At 39.0% G+C, this 22,704-nt stretch overlaps 1 protein-coding gene across 1 annotated transcript in view; it reads left to right on the top strand.

Annotated features, from left to right (window-relative positions):
• Window positions 1-16,656, top strand: part of RTF2 (replication termination factor 2) — a 73,556-nt gene extending 56,900 nt beyond the window's left edge. Inside the window, exons 6-9 of the mRNA XM_006129396.4 lie at window positions 5,043-5,156; window positions 11,317-11,371; window positions 11,457-11,549; window positions 16,034-16,656. Coding sequence (XP_006129458.1) covers window positions 5,043-5,156; window positions 11,317-11,371; window positions 11,457-11,549; window positions 16,034-16,218 — 447 coding nt within the window. The 3' untranslated portion in view covers window positions 16,219-16,656. The remainder of the gene's footprint in view (window positions 1-5,042; window positions 5,157-11,316; window positions 11,372-11,456; window positions 11,550-16,033) is intronic.
• Window positions 16,657-22,704: the final 6,048 nt, after the last annotated feature.

The following is a 22,704-nucleotide window of genomic DNA, read 5'->3' as shown; positions in this document are numbered from 1 at the left end:
TGCATGGAAGAGAATGATGCAACAGATCATACACACTGAACATGCGGAGAGGGGAGCATGCAGGGAACATGAACATAAAACACAAGATGAGAACTTGAGGCTCATGTGGGAGCAAACACAGCTGATGAGGTGCAGGAAAAGCATCTGGAGCACAGGGTCCCCTTCCACCCTATGATAAGCCACTTGCCCTCCTCCCCAAATTCCATGGCTGCCTCTCCCAGGTGATCTCGAATGGGAGAGGGGGAAGGAAGTCACAGATAGCCTTTCCCTCAACTCCCAGGGATGTCTCCTTGAACAGAAGGCTGTAATTCCCACAATTATGACTGTTACACAGGACGATTGTAATAAGCCACTTGCCCTTGTGTCCTCCCCATCCCTGATCAGAGCTCATGGCCCTGAATTCCTTTTTTCTCCCTGTTCCCCATGTGCTACATAAAAATGCACTAATTCAGAATATCAGGATCTTTATATCAACTGCATATGGCAGGCAAGGCAGTTTACAGGCCATTACACTTACTGCAGGGGGTACCTAGTTAAGAGCAACATACATAACCAGGGCTCAACAAATAATACAATCTACTCGCTACAGGCAACCCGGAAGAGCCGGGTTCGAGCGATCTGCGCATGCGCAGATAGCCAGACAGCACAGCTGGCGAGTGGGGCTCACCGCGGTTCGGCGAGCCCTGTACATAACTGTCACATCTCTGTCTGGTCATTCTGATTTTCAGAGCCTCTCTGATTCACAGTGCCCCTCAGCATGCTCTCCTTATTGCCCTGGTATCTTGCTGTTCATAATTAGTAGCTGGGTGATCTACTTCAACCCCCTCGCTCTGCCAGAGACCTTTCCCCCAGACTTTCACATATATTATGGAGCACACAGCAAACAGCCACAACAATGGAAATATTGCTTTCACTGAGGTCTGACCTAGTCAATAAACTCTGAAAACATCCCTTTAAGCCTCCAAAGGCATGTTCCATCACTATTCTGCACTTGCTCAGCCTTACTCAGCTCCTTAACTGCTGTCCAAATTGCCTGTGTACAGCTTCATGAGCCACAGAAGCAAGAGGTAGGCTGGGTCTCCAAGGATAACTATCGGCATTTCAACATTTCAGGAGTCCATTTACCTGCACATCTACTGTTGTGATCTATGCCATCATTCACCAGCAACACCCCTCTGCTATGTATATTGTACAAAACAGACTGTCTCTACACAACAGAATAAATGGACACAAATCAGACATCAAGAATGGTAACATACAAAAATAAGTGGGAGAACATTTTAACCTCCTTGGACATTCAGTTACAGATGGTAATTTTCAAGCCTGGGAAGAAATTGCATCTTACAGCTTTCTGAAGAGATGGAAGTTCCTAAAGTTGCATGTGTCATGTTCTTTCCTGACCAACCCATGCGGTTGTCAGTGAAATGGCCCTTGTGATTCATCGATGTCTACACCACCACCAAGAAATACCTGTTGTGGTTTATATACGCTTTAGCAAGATGATCTGATGTCAAGATAGAAATATGTTTTCCATCTATTGCCCCACCACAGTTAGGGAACCCCATCTGAGCAAAGCCATCCACTATGTTCTGCACATTTCCCAGAGTCACTGTTCTTCCCTAGCAGAAGGGTATTGACTGCCCTCACTACTTGGATCACAGCATCCCTCACTGTGAATTTTTCCACTTGTTTTATAGATGAATGAGCCTCTGATGATATGACTGATGTGATGACAGATCCAACAAAGAAAGCAACAGAATGCCACTGGGCATTACCTGCAGGCCCCAGCTAAAACCTCTCCAACACATCATCAAGGATATATGACCTATTAAATGACGATCCCTTGTTTTCACAGAACTTGAGATACTGGCCAGTTCTCGCTTACAGACATCCTCCCTCCCCCATCAAACCTGAAACACATACTACCAACCACACACCCCAGCAAAGAAACGCTAATCTAGGAATCAGTGCCTGCAACAAACCCTGTTGGCAACTCTGTCCACACATCTACGCTAGTGACACCATCATAGGACCCAACCACATCAGCCATATTACAAGGGGCTCATCTGCTACTGTGATATGTGCCATCATGTATCATTCTTATCCACATCCACCCTGACTGAACTATCTCTGTAGCACTTCCATCTCTGTATTCCTACTGTTTCTTTTTTCTTCATGCATCTGATGAAGTTAGTTGCAACTCACAAAAAGCTTATGCCATAATAAAAATGTTGGTTTTAAGGTGCCACCGGATTTCTTGTTGCTAGTACAATTGGAATATCTTTAGAATTTGCTATACAGATTGATACAGATACTTGAGTTTCCTGTAAATGTAGTTATGGTAAGTGCATGGTTCACCACTGAAATCATAAATATATATTATCCATTTGACTGGATGTACTGTGGGGATAGTTGTTTCTGCAATAGACCAAAATACTGAAATATTTCCTTCAGTTGTGAATGTAAACAGTTTTAAATGGGTAGCTAAATAAATATATTACAATAAAGGTTTCAACAAAAGAATGTTGTTTAATCCTGTCCTAGAAACCATGGTGACTGTAGTTTAATAGCTGTGTACGTTCTCTTGTATTTAGAAAACATTTCCTGTCATCTGCTTTTAATGAGATTTTCTTCTTTTGATTTAGCAGTTGAAAAAAAAAAAGGAGGGGAGGAAAGTAAGATAAGAATTGCCTATTTTGATGTAATGGAACAAAGGAATATTGCCAATGGTTTTTTCTAGTTTAGTTTCTATTACAGGAAAAGCAGGTTATTGTGATTATGGTAAATGGTGGAAATTCATTAAAATAATCTCATTGTCCTGTTAAGATAAATTACTAGTTGGTACTATAGCATCACATTCCTTCCACTATAGCTCTTGTGTCGGTATGGTTTACATTTCTATCCTTTATGCTGAAGGCTTTATTAATACAAATTAAAAACTAATTTCTATGTAAATTGCACTCACATACCAAGTGATGACAATACACTTTTGACAGCAAGGACAGAATCCAGTAGCAAATGATTTTTTGGATGGAGCGTGGGAGGGAGCGTCAGCTGTTCAGAGTGGTTACTGTGGCACTAATGCAAACGGATGATGTGACAATACAAATCAACAACAATAATACTCACTGTTGGTTCTGGTCTAGTTAGTGTATATTATCCGCACACATGCAATCTCCAGTTCTTCTGCTTATTTCTTTCCCCTTCATGTTAGATCTGGTGCAGGGGCAGGCCTAGACTAGCTGCCAGCAACTGGTACCCTAGGCAAACCATGCAATCGGCGCCCCCACCTCTAAACCCCTCAATGATATTGTGCCACCATTTGGCACTCCATTTAGCTTGGCTCCCTACGTGACCGCCTAGTTCGCCTATATGGATGGGCCGCCCCTGATTAGGGATATCCAGTGTTGTAGTAGATGGTTCGTTCATGTATCGAGCAGCTTAAAAAGGAAAAAATATTTTTTTATTTTTCAAAGAATATTAATACTTATAATATTAATAAAAAAAGGAAAAAGATTTTTGGTAATTACATGTAACCTTAGACATAACCTTAACCATACTTGAAAATAAGATCGTCATCTAATCAATTAATCATTGACATTTCTTGGAAATTGGAGAGTGAACTGCCACCACAACTTTTTTTTTCATTACAGTACTGCCTTTTAGCTTAGAAAATGTTTGGTCTCCCTTCTTGTGCCAAAAGCTAATTGAGTAATCTGTATAAACTACAGCAAAGCTTTAACCTGTCAAAACACTGAAGCAAAATTCCCTTCAAAGATGTGTTCTGTGTGTATAATCTTAATTTGTTACAATGATGAGCTGTCCCGCCAAGTGTTCTGTACATTGTCAACCAGTCGCTTAGTTTTGGTTTGGTCCCCCTTAAAGGTTTAAGTTAAGCTAAAGCAGCACAAGGCATCTTAAACCTGTTTGTGAAATAGACAAGGGACTGACTGATTTAAACTAAGTTTCTGAACTGATTGACACAAAAGGCTCACTTTTTTTTTTTTTTCTTTCGTTTTTCTTTCTGATAATGTGATTACTCACAGGAAGGTCCCAGGGACTTTTGGTGTAGTAAAAACTTTAAAACCCACATTCACTCTTTTTAAAGGTCTTTCAAAGGTGACCTTCAGAGTACTTGATACTTCTGTTTTTTAGGCTCTGTTTTCTTCTTGATGTAGGAAGAAGGCTTGACATTTTAGCTTCTCTTCCTTCTAATAGAAATATAGTTATTGTTAAGATGTTTTTTGTGTGGAAAACATTATGAATCTCTGGAGAACTAGGAGGATTCTGATCAGGTACCTAGAGAATATTGGAGCAATTGACAGAAGAGGGATTTTTGGTTGCACTGTTCAAAACTATTCTTGTTTAACTCAAACACCTGACAAAGAGTGAATGAGAAGAAGTCTGGAAAATTCCTCTTTGCTTAGGGGGAAAACATTAAATATCTTTTTAGCCCTCATTTTATATATTGGAAAGAAGCAAAATTAGTGCATACTCGGTTGCATGTCACCTTTACATGTATATATGCTTTTCGTCTAGAAGATTAAACTTATTTGCATATGTGTAAATGTTTAACATTCAGTACTGAATAAATATCAAGCATAAGAAGTAATGGACCTGCAATAAACTGCTTCCATTTTCCTAGCTGACGAGTATAAGGCAACCTATACAATTATCTGCTACAAATATAGAATAGCACTGGATTCTCATGCAGATACTTTGTCTGAGAGTCTAAATGTAGTTCCATTCTGTAGTCCCCCTCATGAGTTGAAGCACTTCTGTGCAAGAACTTAGTATGATTCCATTTCTGCTGCAGAAACTACAGCTTATCAGTGTTTAAAAGTAGAGAAATATACACAGAGGAAAATGAAGAGAGAACATGACCATGGAAAAGGCAGAGGGAAGGAAGGATAAGGATTTGGCAATTCTTTGAAATGGGGTTAAAAAAACTGTGCTTTCTAAAAAAAGAATCATCCTGCATACAGATCTGTTTCAGTTCTTGCAAAGTTAAGTTTTGTTTCTTTTTGTCTTTTCTGTTAAAGTGTGGTGTTCCCTTTCAAGAGGAAGATGTGATTATACTTAATGGTAATAAAGAAGATGTTGAAGTGCTGAAGAAACGAATGGAGAATAGAAGACTTAAGAGTAAAGTGGGAAAGGTAATTATTTTACAAAGACTTAAAAGTGCTAGGAAGTTTTGTGTGAGATCTTCTATTAATAGATTTCAGAGATGAAAGTTCAATTTGTACAACTAAAGATTTTTCATTGATTCTCAGCGTGAACTACATTCATTCTAAACTAGCCAGATTTTATTTCTTGCTGCTAAATCTCTTTAGTTCTCATTGGATTATTGACCTGAGTGCTTCAGTTTTATCCAGAACAAATTAAAGTATTAGTAGTTTTCTGGTGACTGTGTTTCTACAGAATTCTTCTGCAGCTCAACAAAACATTTCAAGTGCAAAAAGTTTTGATTTTCTGCTTCCACTTCTGAAAGGTGGAGAATTGGTTCAGTAATCTCAACTGTCTATTCCAGACCAAGTCCCAGAAAGATATTTTAATTCTTACAAGTCCAAAGCAACCAATATCAATTCAAGTATATGGCAGCCACTTTGACATACCATAATGTAATGTCAATATAAATGATAAAAAAGATAATTGGAAAAAACACAATAGAAATAAATATGTTGAAAAGCATATTTGCAGAAATTCTACATAAAGACTGCTTGATTCTCATTTTGCATAAAAAAGTACATGACTCACTCATGGGACACTGCTACTGGGAGAAAAATACTGCTCGTTACCTGGGTACATGTGCACGATTTCATGGTTCATGATTCTAGTCTGTTTTAAAAAGCCCCCCTGGATATGTAAGGGTATGTCTAGACTACATGGCTCCGTCGACGGAGCCATATAGATTTGTTTATTGGGCAAAGGGAAATGAAGCGGCGATTTAAATATTCGCCCCTTCATTTAAATTTAAATGGCTGCCACACTCAGCCGACAAACAGCTGATCAGCTCTGCTCAGTGCGCTAGTCTGGACACTCCGTGGTCGACATCAAAGCCCTTTGTCGACCACCCCGGTAAACCTCATCCCACGAGGAATAATGGGGTGGTCAACAAAGGGCTTTGATGTCAACCGCAGAGCGTCCAGACTAGCACGCTGAGCCGACAAACAGCTGATCAGCTGTTTGTCAGCTCAGCGCGGCAGCCATTTAAATTTCAATGAAGTGGCCTCCCACTATCCAGGCACCTGTTAGGGTATGTCTACACTACCACCCTAGTTCGAACTAGGGTGGTAATGTAGGCAACCGGAGTTGCAAATGAAGCCCGGGATTTGAATTTCCCGGGCTTCATTTGCATCTCGCTGGGCGCCACCATTTTTAAATGTCCGCTAGTGCGGACTCCGTGCCGCGCGGCTACACACGGCATGGACTAGGTAGTTCGGACTAGGCTTCCTACTCCGAACTACCGTTACTCCTCGTTTCACTTTATTTAAGAGCTTTTGTTGAGGGACCTTGTCAAAGGCTTTCTGGAAATCTAAGTATACTGTATTCACTGGATCCCCCCTATTTGAGTAGTTGCTTTTAAGCAAGGAAGTGACTACATTTGGATTCAGCATGTATGCAAATGCAGGATTTTTCAAAAATGAATCCAAATGAAAAGGTCATGTCAAAATCTTTCTATAACCTTAACTCCAGAACTGCTAGAATCTGCCATAATATGAGCTGTTTTATGCTTGCTGCTTCTTGCACTTATACTTTCCTTCTACCCTCAGTCCTAAACACTATCCCACCTCCCTGAAGTAAAAGTCATAATTGGCCTAATGAGTCTAAATTGCTGCATCTGCTTATTTTGAAATTAACTGCAGTGCAGTTTTTGCTTTCTTTCAGCTGTTAGTTTTGAGTCATCTTTCATAAGAATGGACATACTGGGTCAGACCAAAGATCCATCTAGCCTAGTATCCTGTCTGCCAACAGCGGCCAATACCAGATGCCCCAGAGGGAGGGATTGCAATAGATAATCCTCACGTGATCCCTCCCCTGTCACCCATCTCCAGAGAAACAGAGACTATGGACATCATTCTACCCATCCTGGCTAATAGCCATTGATGGACCTAACCTCCATGAATCTATCTAGGTCAGTGGTCACCAACCGGTAGATCTTGGAGCCTCTGACGGGTGATTCTGACTGGTTTGGCTGGGAGGCACTTCATCTGCCCTTCTCCCCACTGCCCTGTTGCTCCTACCCAGAGCCTCAGAGGAGCCCCCTAGGAGCTTGTTGTGTAGGGTCGGGGAGACCGAGGCAGGGGGGCATTGATGTCTCCCTGTCCTGCTCCCCTGTAACCTATCTTCACAGAGTGAGGAGGGTGGGGTCTTGGCGAAGGGATGGGGCAGAGGCAGGGCCTCGAAGAAGAGGTGGGCCAGGAGTATTTGGGTTTGAGGTAGATCTTGGACTGACAAATTCAAAAAGTGATTTTTTCTTTAAAAAGGTTGGAGACCACTGATCTAGAGCTTTTTAAAACTCTGTTAAAGTCCTAGCCTTCACCACATCCTCTAGCAAGGCGTTCCAGAGGTTGACTGTGTGCTGAGTGACAAAAAACTACCTTTTGTTTGTTTTAAACCTGCTGCCTATTAATTTCATTTGGTGACCCCCTAGTTCTTATATTGTGGGGATGAATAAATAACCTTTTCCAATGCCAATATATCTTTTTTTGAGATGAGGCAACCACATCTGTAGACAGTATTCAAGAGCTGGGCGTACCAAGGTTTTATATAGAGGCAATATGATACTTTCTGTCTTATTCTCTATCTCTTTTTTTAATGATTCCTAACATTCTATTTGGTTTTTTTTGACTGCTGCTGCACACTGAGTGGATGTTTTCAGAGAACTAGCCACAATGACTCCAATATCTCTCTCGAGTAGTTGTAGCCAAATTAGTCCCCATCATATTGCATGGATAGTTTGGATCATTTTTTCCCTAATGTGCATTACTTTACATTTATCAACATTAAATTTCATGTGCCATTTTGTTGCTCACTCACTTAGTTTGGTGAGATCTTTTTGAAGGTCTTCACAATCTGCTTTAGTCTTAACTATCTTGAGCAGTTTGGTATCATCTGCAAATTTTGCTACCTCACTGTTTACCCCTTTCTCTAGATCATTTATAAATAAATTGAATAGGATGGGTCCCAGGACAGAGTCTTGGGGGGACCCCACTAGTTACCTCTCTCCATTGGAAAACTAACCATTTATTCCTACTCTGGTTCCTGTCTTTTAACCAGTTACCAATCCACAAAGGACCTTCCCTCTTATCCCATGACAACTTACTTTATTTAAGAGCTTTTGATGAGGGACCTTGTCAAAGGCTTTCTGGAAATCTAAGTATAGTGTATTCACTGGATCCCCCTTGTCCACATGTTTATTGACCCTCCTCAAAGAACTTTCCTATTCAAAAGCTAAAGAAAATGTCAGAACGCAAAATTAATTCTCTAACCAGGGTAATAAGATTGTTTCTTCAATGCTGTTGTGCTGGAGTTCAGCCATTTGTATTTGGAATGTGTTAATCAGTTATGTGTGTCACTTATCCTTGGTTGCATTTGTTTTTGTATTATTATGATGACTTTTTCAGTGTCTCTTTAGAGAAGGGTTTCTAATAACATAGGAACAGAACTGTACTTGGTACAGTTTGAAAATCCTTTAAAACAGTTGTTTAAAACAGGTGGTTGCTTTTTAAACCTTTACAGATTTCATTCCACAATATTTTACAATAATGTCTTGAGCTCATGGTATAAATAGATTCTGCTAAGAAATGCTAGATTAAACTATTACCATTTATAGTAATCCATATTTTACTAATTTGTAGTTGTTGCCAACTACAAGCCATACCAACGAAGAAGACTTATTTTACTGGCACTAGTTTCTACATTTAACTTATTTTCATTCCATCTGAGTAATAACATCTGATATCTAATTTTAGTCTTTGGTTGCTGTTCTTTTCTCCTGAGAGTAGATTGCATCCTATTCTTATCCTTGTCAGCCTGAATTAAAGTAGCATTTTATACAAGATGTATTTAATACAAATAAGGTGTTCTGTATTGCATCTTCTCCTTGGTTCAAGTGGCGCCTCCTTAGTCTTTAGAATTGCATGGGTCACATGCTTTAGAATATACAAATTTGTAATGTAAATTTGAATTAATAAATCTCTTATTTCAATCTACATTTCAGTAGTAGTGCTTCCTCATATAGCTTCAGAAATAAGAAGTTTCCTCATAATGCTAGTTGTTGAAATGGAGATGTGGAAGGGGAGAAGCATGTTTTATGCCTGATTTATTGTAGGTATTCTGTGTTGTTCAAACCCACAAATCTGTGTTGGTTCAATAGTATCAGTAAATATTATTATGGCTCCATCTGCTTCTGTTTAACAGCTCTACTTGGTTATCTGGTTTATAGCAATTTTTAAAATTCACTGGCAAGAAGGCAAGTGTGACAAGCTTGTTAGTTGGGCAGCTAAAGGAATATTCAATGCTAATACCTACCCTGAACATGCAGGCTACGTCTACATTGGCCCCTTTTCCGAAAGGGGCATGCTAATTTCACAGGTTGTAATAGGGAAATCCGCGGGGGATTTAAATATCCCCCGCAGCATTTAAATAAAAATGTCCGCCGCTTTTTTCCGGCTTTTAGAAAAGCCGGAAAAGAGCGTCTACACTGGCCCCGATCCTCCGGAAAAAAGCCCTTTTCCGGAGGATCTCTTATTCCTACTTTGAATTAATAAAATTGCCCAACTTCAAAGTAGGAATAAGAGATCCTCCGGAAAAGGGCTTTTTTCCGGAGGATCGGGGCTAGTGTAGACGCTCTTTTCCGGCTTTTCTAAAAGCCGGAAAAAAGCGGCGGACATTTTTATTTAAATGCCGCGGGGGATATTTAAATCGCCCGCGGATTTCCCTATTACGACCTGTGAAATTAGCATGCCCCTTCCGGAAAAGGGGCCAGTGTAGACGAGCCCTGTATGTTTGTTCTAAGATGTTAACTCTAATCCATAAATTCGGACTGCTTATTGGATGAAGAACTAAAATGTGAAAGCCTCAGCTGCTGTCAGGTGAGCCATTATCAGATTTAGTGTGCAGAGTTGTCCGTGAATGAGGAAATGTTTTGTTTACATCATCCCTTCTCTCTGGCTGCTCTGTGTTTGAAGCAGACAGCTTATAATATAAAAATCTGTTTTTTTTCTGAAGCACTCTGATAGTATTCTTGTAAATTTCAGTGTCTGTCTTGTCCATAATTGTGAAGATGGAGGCATAGTGAAGAGAAAGTGCTGTTTACATCCATGTAACAAAATGATAGTAGATTATTTCTGGCTTCATAATGGTGGCCTTTTGCTACCACCTGCTGGACAAGACTAAGAGCAGCATTTGCTATGTCACTTATTTTCCACTAAGATTAAACTGCAGCAAGGAAGGATTAGGTTGGACATTAAGAAAAACTTCCTGTTTAGGGTGGTTAAACACTGGAATAAATTGCCTTGGGAGGTGGTAGAATCTCCATCATTGGAGATTTTTAAGAGCAGGTTGGACAAATACCTGTCAAGAGTGGTTTAAATGATGCATGGTCCTGTCATGAGTGCAGGACTCAATGACCTCTCAAGGGTCTTTCCAGTTCTATGAGTCTATGAATAAGATTACTGAGTAGCTTGTCATTTTACTCATAAAATTAGTCTTTGTGATTTTAAAAAAAGATGAAACCAAATAAGCAAAAAAAGCCTTGCTTCTAGGCAGCATATTTTCAGCCTATGAATTGTTCTTTGTTTTGTTAGTCTATAAAGTGCTACCAGACCATTTGTTGTTTTTTAATAAAAGATTATTACTTTTCTACACTAAAATACAGGTTGAACCTCCCTGATCTGGCACTCTTGGGACCTGACCGGTCCCAAACAAGGAAGGTTGTTGGACCAGTGCAGGTCACCGCTGGCCTGGCTGGGCTCCCTAGATCAGCTGCCAGACACCAGCCCTGCTGCAGCCAGCTTGATAGAGTTTCTACCCCCTGCAGGGTTCCAATCCTCCAGCTTCCTGCTGCTGGACTCCTGGCCACCAGGACATCCTGGTCCAGAAATATCCATGGTGCTACTGTGCCAGAGAGTCATGGTTTTGAGAGGTTTAGCCTGTAGTATGAAAAGCATAAAGTGTATGGAAAGAAGCATGTTCATGTATAAAACACATAAGCATAACAAAGGGATTTATTTTTGTCAAATGCACCCTTTGTTTGATATCACATATGGAGATTCTAAATGTAACCTCAGTTTTCTGCTTGTATTATTTCAGAAATCAAAGAAATGTAAATCAGCAGAATTGGTCTCTCAACAAGACATCACTGAAGGTAACATTGTTACACCTACAATTTACATTTGGCTTCTGGATATTTTAACAAATTAGCTTTAGTTTTAGCTTTTTTTCTTCTGCAGATTCTCCAGGACCATCAGAAGTAAAGACTGCAAAAGGTGACATGAACACTAATTTTGGAGAAAGGAAACAGATTGTCTTTACAAAGAGTACAGGTTGGTGTGTGTGTTTCAGTTTAACTGGGAAAGTTTTCATAAGCTGTTTTCCTGTGTTCAGATATTATTAGAGCGCCTTTGTTTGGGAAATTTGGTCCTAAATAGCTACTAGGTTTTACCTTGTCTCCCTGTGTGTGCTCAAACTCCTTGAAAATTCTAATGCAAGCATGTGCAGTATTAGAAGCCCAGTAGGAGGTAAAATTCTAACATTTGTGCATACATGGATGTGTTAAAACTTTCCAAATGTACAAGTGTTTGTGCAGAGTATAATCCAGTCTTTGCATGGGCACTGGAAGCCTTAATCTGACAATTAGGTATATAGTATAATCTATATTTTCTTTCTGTGTGTCTGTTTTACCAAATATATCTCAATCAGTTCCACTTTGTGGTGCTAATGCCATTATTTAGGAGTTGAAGAGGATTGTTTACTACCAAAAAGTTCACCAAGCAAATGAAAATATTTCTTTTCAAACCATAAAAACATCTGTTATGCTAAAAGTAATGTAAAAACACTTCTCAAAATATATGACCGTCTGAGATATTTGCTTAATGTGTCATTAGAAGAGGGGGTCTTAATATACAATAATATACATGGTTTTCATTTCCAATTCCAGTTTTTTAGGATTTATCTTGTTGGTAAACATATTATAAATATTCAAAGTGTATGCGGGATCTTTAACATTTGCAGAAAATTTGTTTATTTCCTATTAAATCTTTTGACATTCCGATAAAACTAAAACTAACCAGCTTTGGATATATTAATAACTTTACTGCTGTTCTGCCACATGTCAGATCACTGCAAAGTAACTTTAAGGACCTACCTAATGTATTCAGCAGCAGTCATGCAGTTAAGATTATATTTGGCTACCCATTAGTCCAGAGAGTAGCAGTAAGAGTTTAGGTAATACATATGGCATAATGTAATGTCTCTAATTCATATTGACTTTTTAACCAGAGCTATAAAAATGATCATATTTTAAAGGTTAGTAATGAGACTCAGAATCATGTAAGTTTCAAGAGAAAACACTTTGAAGAGAAAGTCATCTAATGTTGGATGAATCCAGAGATATTTACAAGATTGTCAGCTAAATCATGAGTAATAGTGCCTCTGTGAAGTATGCAGAGTATTTTCATTACAAGTGTCTAACCCCTGCCTCTTCCTAAAAAACTACTGAGCACTTCAGTTTATAAATGATTATTCTTAAATTAATATTTTAGCCCAAATTATTATTATTGCTAATAGACATGTAGTAGTATACTAACTCTAACATTGTTTAAAATAATTTCACAGTGCACATTATGTAAAGGAATAATTGTTTGACCTATTTGAAATAAGTCATTTTTTTATATGTCTGTAGGCTAGATTGCATTAATGAATTGAAAAAAATCCAATAAGAGAGAAGAAAACCTGAGTAGGTTAGGAGTAGGGTTGAAATTAATTTTCTTACTGTTGGACCCTAAAATTTCCATGGATTTATAGGACGCATTTTGATTCTTTTATATATCCTGGTGCAGTAGTCATTCTTGGTGGGTATCTTGGAGTTCTTGCTCTCCAAGATGAGGATAAATCACTTCATGGAGTTGTTTTTCAGGGGAGGGATGGGTACTGGGATTTGGATAGCATTGTTTCGTCCATTAATCCTCTCCATATATTTAAGAGGGCATTTTCCAAGCACCAGTTAGATCATCCCTGATAGATGTCTATCCAACCTGCTCTTACATATCTTCAGTGAGAGAGAGTCCACAACCTCCCTAGGCAATTTATTCCCTGTGTTTAACCACCCTGACAGGAAGTTTTTCCTAATGTCCAATCTAAACCTCCCTTGCTGCAATTTAAGCCTGTTGCTTCTTGTCCTGTCCTCAGAGGCCAGGGAGAACAATTTTTCTCTCTCCTCCTTGTAACACCCCTTTAGATGCTTGAAAACAGCTATCATGTCCTCTCTGTCTTCTTTTTCTGAAACTAAACAAGCCCAATTCTCTGTCTTCCCTCATAGGTCATGTTCTCTAGACCTTTAATGATTTTTGTTTCTCTTCTCTGGACCTTCTCCAGTTTCTCCACATCTTTCTTGAAACTGGACACAATACTTCAGTTGAGGCCTAATCAGTGCAGAGTAGAGCGAATGACTTCTCGTGTCTTGCACACAACACTCCTGTTAATCCATCCCAAAATAATCTTTGCTGCTTTTTTGCCTTTTTTTTTTTCAACAGTGTCACACTGTTGACTCATATTTAGCTTGCAGTCCACTATAACCCCTAAATCCCTTTGTGCAGTACTCCTTCCTAGATAGTCACTTCTTATTCTGTATGTCTGAAACTGATTATTCCTTTTTAAGAGGAGTACTTTGCATTTGTCCTTATTAAACTTCATCCTATTTACCTAGACCATTTCTCTAGTTTGTCCAGATCATTTTGAATTATGAACCTATCCTCCAAAGCACTTGCAACCCTCCCATCTTGGTGTCATCTGCACATTTAATAATCGTACTCTCTATGCCATCATCTCAATCATTGATGAAGATATTGAACAGAACTGGTCCCAAAACAGACCCCTGCGGAACCACACTTGTTATGCTCTTCCAGCATGATTTTGAATGGTTAATAACTACTCTCTGAGAACAGTTATCCAGCCAGTTATGCACCCACCTTATAGCAGCCCCATCTAGGTTGTATTTCCCTAGTTTATTGATAAGAAGGTCATGAGAGACCATGTCAAATGCCTTACTAAGTCTAGTTATACCAGGTCCACTGCTTCTCCCTTATCCACAAGGCTTAATATCCTATCAAAGAAAGCTGTCACTTTGGTTTGACATGATTTATTCTTTACAAATCCATCCTGGCTGTTTCCTATCACCTTATTATCTTCCAGATGTTTGCAGATTAATTCCTTAGTTACTTGCTTCATTATCTTCCCTGACACAGATATTAAACTGAATGGTCTGTAATTTCCTATGTTGTTCTTATTTCCCTTTTTATAGATGGGCACTATATTTGCCCTTTTCCAGTCTTCTGGAATCTCTTCTCCCTTCCATGATTTTTCAAATATGATAGCTAAAGCTTCAGAAACCTCCTCTATCAGCTCCTTGAGTATTCTAGGATACATTTCATCAGGTCCTGGTAATTTGAAGACATCTAACTTTTCTAAGTTATTTTTAACTTGTTCTTTTTTTAAATTTTAATTTCTAAACCAAACCCATTTCCATGATCATTCAATGTTAGGCATCCTGTCACCATCAATCTTCTTGACGAAAATTGAAACGAAGTTATGCACCTCTGCCATTTCCAAGTTTCCTCTTATTGTTTCTCCTTTTTCACTGAGCAATGGGCCTACCCTGTCCTTGGTCTTCCTCTTGCTTCTAATATATTTGTAGAATGTCTTCTTGTTACCCTTTATATCTCTAGCTAGACTGAGCTCATTTTATGCCTTTGCCTTTCTAACCTTTCCTCTGCATACCTGTGTTATTTGCTTATATTCATTCTCTGTAATTTGATCTAGTTTCCACTTTTTATACAACTCCTTTTTTATTTTTAGATCATACAAGATCTCCTGTTTGATCCAAGGTGGTTTCCTGCCATACTTTCTCTCTTTCCTATGCAGTGGAATAATTTGCTTTTGGGCCCTTTTATAAAACTGCCAGCTCTCTTCAGTTGTTTGTCCTCTTAGTCTTGCTTTCTATGGGATCTTTCCTACCAGGTCTCTGAGGATATGTCTACACTGCAGAGTTTTTCTGGAAAAACTACACTTACGTCCATACTGCTGTAGCATTCTTTTGACTCAAAGTAGAATGAATGGAGGGGTTTTTCCAACAGCAGTAAATCTTTTTCTATGAGGAAGAAGCTTTTTTTGGAAAAAGCTTTTTCGGAAAAAGGCATGTGTGGATGTGGAAGAGAGTGTTTTTTCGAAAGAAGAGCCCCCAGGAAAAAGCACAGGTGCCCTGGTGGCCACTCCATCCACAGTACTCACAGCTGAAATGCGAGAGAGCTTCCAGTCAATGTGGATGCTGTCTTTCGAAAAAGCACATTACTTTTTCATTGCGCTTTTGCTGTGTAGATGTTCTCTTTCAAAAAAAGTTTTTCCTGAAGATCTCTTCTGGAAAAGCTTCTTCTGAAAGAAGCTTGCAGTCTAGACATATCCTGAGTTTACTGAAATCTGCCTTCCTGAAATCCATTGTCTCTATTTTGCTATTCTCCCTTCTATAATTACTTAGAATTGTGAACTCTGTGATTTCATGATCACTTTCACCCAAGCTGCCTTTCACTTTCAAATTTTCAACCAGTTCCTCCCTATTTGTTAAAAAACAGCTTCCTTCCCTACAAATTACATAAACTAGAATCTTGTATGCTATCTTATACATTCAGGTCAGATTTCTGAATCAAGCCATCAATAAATTTATCTTTCAGAGGTGCAAAAATGATTTTTTATCTCTTAGGTATGTTTTAGGTTTGCAAATTAGAGAAAACTATATATTTTTTTCCTTCCCTAACAGCTAATGGAAGTTCTTCAACATCAGGAAAAGTCAGTAAAGTGTTAGCTGGCACCACCAAGAGATCCATTGCCGACCGTGAGGAGAAATCAGAGGCGTACAAGTCTATTTTTACGTCACACAGCTCAGCAAAGCGCTCAAAGGAAGAGTCTTCCAATTGGATTACTCACACAGCATACTATTTCTGAAACAATACTTTGCATAATTGTAACAGTCATTGCTGCTTTTCTTCCCTGAGGCTTTTTCTGTATAACTCTGATGCAGGAATTTCATTGTATTCTGAAGCTATCTGGAATTACTCACTTTGTAAGTTGTTTATAAACTTCTGAATAACCAGTGTACTTCTCTTTGTATTAATTAAGACACTGCTTAGTAACAATAAAAAACTCCACAATATTTTCTTTCTTACGTTAACTAATTTGGCTGTAGTCAAAACCAGTACACTTCTCTCTCAAAGGTGCTGGTGATTACTTTGTTGGGTGTCAGGGTGGAATCATTTGGAAAGCTTGGTGCCATCTCAGAAATAAAGTAAAAACTTTTACAATAGTCTCATCTTCCATTTAAAAAGAGAATGTCAATGGGGAGCATGTTTTGTTGTTTACTGTAAAAAAAAAAAAAATGTAAAACCTCCAAAATGGTTGTTTTTCCCCCCAAAAAGTGTTCTAGTTTTTTTCCCTCTTAGGGTATGTCTACACTTACACCCTGTTTCAAGAGGGGGATGCAAATGAAGACATTTGAAATTGCAAATGAAGCCGGGATTTAAATATCCCATACTTTATTTGCATAATCGCATTATGGCGCTATTTCGAAATACAAAACACTGTTTAGATGTGGTTTTCGGGAGAACACCCTTCTTCCAAAATAACCCTTATTCCTCATAAAATGAGGTTTAACAGTTATTTCGGAAGAAGGGTGTTCTCCCAAAATAACAGCATCTACACTGCATTTTGTATTTCGAAATAGCGCCATAATGCAATTATGCAAATGAAGCACGGGATATTTAAATCTCAGCTTCATTTGCAATTTCGAATGTCTTCATTTGCATCCCTCTCTCAAAAGAGAGTGCAAGGTAGACATACCCCCACATTAGCAATATCAAGTCTGGGCTTCCATTTTTTGTTGGAGAATGCTGGAGAACTGTCAACATATGCTGAAACTTGTGCTGGAGCTTTCTTCTTCTCAATTGAAATAGCACTGAGGCTGGGTAAATTAAGTAGCAATTTACTTTTAATTAAAACAAATTGATGGATGCAAATCTTTTTAGCTAAACTGAAAAATATGAACATACTTAGTATCATAAGTTTGGATGTTTTGTGAAGATGGAGAAGCATTTAGTTCATCTGGTTAAAGCTATTTTCTAAGCCTAGCATATGTTCCCGCAGCTCCCATTATCTGGGAATGGTGAGCCATAGCCAATGGGAGCTGCAAATGGCCGTACTATGGATGTGCAAGTAAATAAAGCACCTGGTGTTTTGCCAGGGATTAACCCTGGTAAACCGTATCCAGCTCGCAGGCCACTTATATTTCACCCTGTGTTAGGCAGTCTAATTTCAGTCGAAGTCAAAATTACCTACATAAAATCGGGTGATTCTATGGGCATGTACCCCAAGGCACAGTGACTTGCTGTTATTTTGGTCAAGTCTGTGCCTATAACGTTGACTGAAATAAGTGGTTGATTTTGTCATATCATCACAAAGTTTCATGGTAGCCTACGTACATGTCAGTGCTTGAATAGAGCAACTTTTAGACATCAGTCACCTTTCATTCTCATAGTCTTTCCTCTGGTCCTTTTTTAACCTTATTTAGCAATCTTTAAATGTTAACTTTCCACTTCTAGTGACTTAGTGGCCTAACAATACATGATTCAGTTATCCAGTAATATTAAAGGGATTAAAATTAAAACTGGAAGCTACTTTTAGGGTTTTTTAAATGTTCTAGCCTTTTTTCAAATTAACCAACCTAGAATTTAGTAAGCACTAGGCTTTTAAAACTAGTGCACAGTGATGTTACATTGTTACTTTTCTGTGTGACAATAATTAATTAGCCTTCTAATGTATTTTGAAAAGTGTCTTCCTTTATGATCTGCAATAATTAGAAGTTTAGATGATTTGTTTATACTTATCTTTGTGGACTTTGAGATTCGTGTGTGTAGAGTGGAATTGATACTATTTTGTAATTATTGTGATAGACATAATTAGCATTATTTCCACAAGAGTTTGTCATGAAATATAAATGGTAAGCATTTCAGTTGTCCAAAATGTTAACACATAGGATATATACAATTAATATTACAATCAAGTGAGTTTGAGGTTTAGTTGAGCTTTAAGGAAGTACTTATCCACTATTTATATGAATATATGTGTCTAACAATTAGCTTTGTTCTTTCCTTTTCTGTATTTTTTCTCTTCATTTTTTCCTTTATTATGTAAGCACAGACATTGAGTTCAGCATGGTACATATTAGAAAATGGCAGTCTTTTTATCTGCAATTTAATACTGCTTTGATAATGAATAAGTATCAGTGTGTGCAAGCACACATTATTATGATATGTAGTACTCCTATGTGAGAATAGGATAATTTTATCTTGCTTGTTTCTTTGCTAGACCACGTGATGTTAGAACTATAAATATATAGCACTTACACCACACAATATTGCATCCCTTTTACTTGACAATATTTTGCTATTTGTTGAATGCACTGATTTCCCTACCATGGTTTAAATCATTCTTTTAGACAAAATCCACTCTGCTCATGTGAGGTATTTTGGTGATTTCCCTCGTCCTGTTTTTATAATGTATTTCATAATATACTCATGACTTTCATAATTTGATCAAAGTGTTCTTCAACATTCATAAATACCAGGCTGTTCGCATTCTGCTCTTCTTGCAGATTTGTTCTACTCTGAAGTTGAAATGCTGCTTTTAATACTCTCTCAGTTTTTAAGGTAATTCTGTTTGGTAGTTTAGTATCCAAACTTAGTGGAAGGATTTATTAAACCTTTTATAATTATAGTTGTAAAAGGCTTGTAGATAGTGTGTTTTGAGCGTTTTCCCCTTCTTCCCCTTTACAAAAATTTGTGTGAAAAAATTTGGAACATTGTTGGCAGTGACATCCAATGTAATCCATCATCATAACTTATTTTGGTTTATAGAACGTAAGGCTTAATGTAAAAAAGATTGTAAAGAAATGACATTTCTGTTAGCAGACTGAATTAGACCATTGAAGCTAGAGTTGGTATATCTTTAACTGATTAAACAAAAATATTTGCTTGAGAGAGTGCTTGCTTATTTGTTAGTACTTTGCAATTGATTTATTTTGAGTTTTAATGCTAATAAAAGTTGAAGGACTGGAGAAGTTTGGAGTTTGAAAACTGCTTTGTTCTCATTACAGGTACAACATAGGTAGTGCCAGTGCAAGCTCCCCACAGAATTGCCTCCAAGTGATTCAACTTAGTAAAATGGCTCAACTTAGTAAAACAATAGTAAAATGGGTGAACTAGAGTGCCTCGTCTTAAAGGTGGATATTGATATAATAGGCATCACGGAAAATTGGTGGAATGAGGACAATTAATAGGACATAGTCATACCAGGGTACAAAATATATTAGAAGGACAGAGCAGGTCGTGCTGGTGTGGTAATGGCACTATACGTGAAAGAAAATGTAGAATGATCGAGATTCTAAAGGAGCACTCAGATATGATAGTCATAGCCAAAAAGCTAAATGAATTCTTTGCTTCAGTCTTCGTGGCTGAGGATTTTGGGGAAATTCCCAAACCTGAGCCATTCTTTTTAGGTGACAAATCTGAGGAATTGTCCTAGATTGAGGTGTCATTAGAGGAGGTTTTGGAACAAATTGATAAACTTAACAGTAATAAGTCACCAGGAACAAATGGCATTCATCCAAGAGTTTTGAAAGAGCTCAAATGGGAAATTGCGGAACTATTAACTGTGGTTTGTAACCTATACTTTAAATCAGCTTCCATACCTAATGACTGGAAGATAGCTAATGTGATGCCAGTATTTAAAAAGGTCTCTAGAGGTGATCCTGGCAATTACAGACCAGTAAGGCTAACATCAGTACTGGGCAAATTAGTTGAAACTATAGTAAAGAATAAAATTGTCAGATACCTAGATAAACATAATTTGTTAGGGGAAGTCAACATGGTTTCTGTAAATGGAAATCATGCCTAGCTAATCGTCTAGAATTCATTGAGGGGGGTCAACAAACATGGACAAGGGAGATCCAGAGGATATAGTATACTTAGATTTCCAGAAAGCCTTTGACAAGGTCCCTCACCAAAATCTCTTAAGTAAAGTAAGTTGTCGTGAGATTAAAGGGAAGGTCCTTTTGTGGATTGATAACTAGTTAAAAAACAGGAATCAAAGGGTAGGAATAAATGGTAAGTTTTCTGAGCGGAGAGAGGTGACTAGTGGGGTCCCCCAAGGAGGGTCTGTCCTGGGACCCATCCTATTCAATGTATTTATAAATGATCTAGAGAAAGGGGTAAACAGTGAAGTAGCAAAATTTGCAGATGATACCAAACTGCTCAAGATAGTTAAGACTAAAGCAGACTGTGAAGACCTTCAAAAAGATGTCACCAAACTAAGTGAGTGGGCAACAAAATGGCACAAGAAATTTAATGTTGATAAATGTAAAGTAATGCACATTAGGGAAAAAATAATCCAAACTATCCATGCAATATGATGGGGACTAATTTGGCTACAACTACTCAAGAGAGATATTGGAGTCATTGTGGATAGTTCTCTGAAAACATCTACTCAGGGTGCAGCAGCAGTCAAAAAAGCAAAAACAAATAGAATGTTAGGAATAATTTAAAAAGGGAGAGAATAAGACAGAACATATATTATTGCCTCTATATAAAACCATGGTATGCCCACACCTTGAATACTGCATATAGATGTGATCGCCTCATGTCAAAAAAGATGTATTGGCATTGAAAAAGGTTCAGGAAAAAGTCAAGAAAAATTATTAGAGGTTTGTAACGGGTCCCATATGAAGAGAGATTAAAAAGACTTGGACTTTTCAGCTTAGAATTGAGGAGACTAAGGGGGGATATGATAGAGGTCTATAAAATCATGACTGGTATTAAAGCGAATAAGGAAAAGTTATTTACTCATTTTCACAATATAAGAATTAGGAGGTCATCAAATAAAATTAATAGGCAGCAGGTTTAAAACAAACAAAAGGTAGTTTTTCTTCACTCAGCACACAGTCAACCTGTGGAACGCCTTGCCAGAGGATGTGGTGAAGGCTAGGACTTTAACAGGGTTTTAAAAAGAGCTAGATAGATTCATGGAGGTTAGGTCCATTATTGGCTTTCAGCCAAGATGGGTGGGAATGATGTGTCTAGCCTCTGTCTGGATATGGGTGACGAGACAGATCACGTGAGGATTATTTGTTGTGATCCCTTCCTCTAGGGTATTTGGTATTGGCCGCTGTCAGCGGACAGGATACTGGTCTAGATGGACCTTTGGTCTGATTCAGTATGGCCACTCTTATGTTCTTAACTCTGTTCTAGGAGGATTCAAAAGCAGTTAATTCTGTTTCCATGCAGATCAAACTTTGACCTGTCTTCTGAGACTGCTAAAAGGCTCCAGGTAGTGCCAGTTGTGTAATACATTTCACATCACATCTGCTTTTCCCCCAAAAGATAAAATATAAAAATCCATTGCCAACAGCACCATTTCTGGACTGGGAACCGCACTGAAACCTGGCAACTAGCTTTCCATAGTCCAACAATCCAAATATGGTCACAATTCACCTGTTCCAAATATGGTCTCGTGAACTTAAATTGCAGTGCTGTATATTCTATTCACCATCCTAGCTCCCCTCCAGCATGCTCACAAAGCTCCAAGCACACTGATACTTGTACTCATGTAAATGAAACTGGTATATTCCCATTCTGAATCTTCATGAAGGATTGGCCTCGATTCAGCTTCACTAAAGTGAACACACCAAGTCAACTGCAAACCTAAGTGAGTTCAGCTCAGGCACAGCATTGTAAAAAGATGCAAGTCAGATTAACATATTTCCTTTGTAATACAGGTTGGGCTTCGCTGGACTTGACTGGTCCTGGACAAGGGGATTTGCTGGACCAGGGAAGGTACCTCCCCTCGTGGCCATGCTGCCACCGGGCTAGGGCTCCAGCCTTCCCCCACTGTTGCCTCAGCCCCCCCGGGGCTCTCCCTGGCCCTGCTGCTGCTGGGGCCAGAGCACCATAGCCAGAGCTGTGCAGGGGCAGAGCTCCAAAGCCGCCTGGCTCTGCAGCTGGAGCCAGAGCTCTGCAGCCAGGACAGAGGGACAGAGAGAGATCTTCACTGCCCAGACCAGAGCTTCCAGGCTGAGGCTGGAGTTCCCCAGTCAGTGGAGCTAGAATGGGGCCAGAGCTCCTTGGCTGCTGCTGGGGTTGGAGCTCCCTGGCCGGGGCCGGAGGTCTATGGTTGCAGCCAGGCTAGAGCTTCCCAGCAGCTGGGGCCAGGGAGCTCCGCTGAGGCCCGAACTCCCTGCCATGCCACTCATCCTCTCCCCCACCCCTCCCACACACACTCTGGGCTCCTGGCTGAATCACCAGTGCCCCTTCTCCTGCTGCCAGACCTCCCTTTTTCTGGGCTCTGTGGTCCAGGAACATCTGTGGTCCATGTCGGACCACAGAT

The sequence above is a fragment of the Pelodiscus sinensis genome, chromosome 18 (genome assembly GCF_049634645.1).
Source record: "Pelodiscus sinensis isolate JC-2024 chromosome 18, ASM4963464v1, whole genome shotgun sequence".
Classification (NCBI taxonomy): Eukaryota; Metazoa; Chordata; order Testudines; family Trionychidae; genus Pelodiscus; species Pelodiscus sinensis.
Note: the sequence above shows the minus strand (reverse complement) of the source record. Positions and strands in the feature narration are given on the sequence as shown.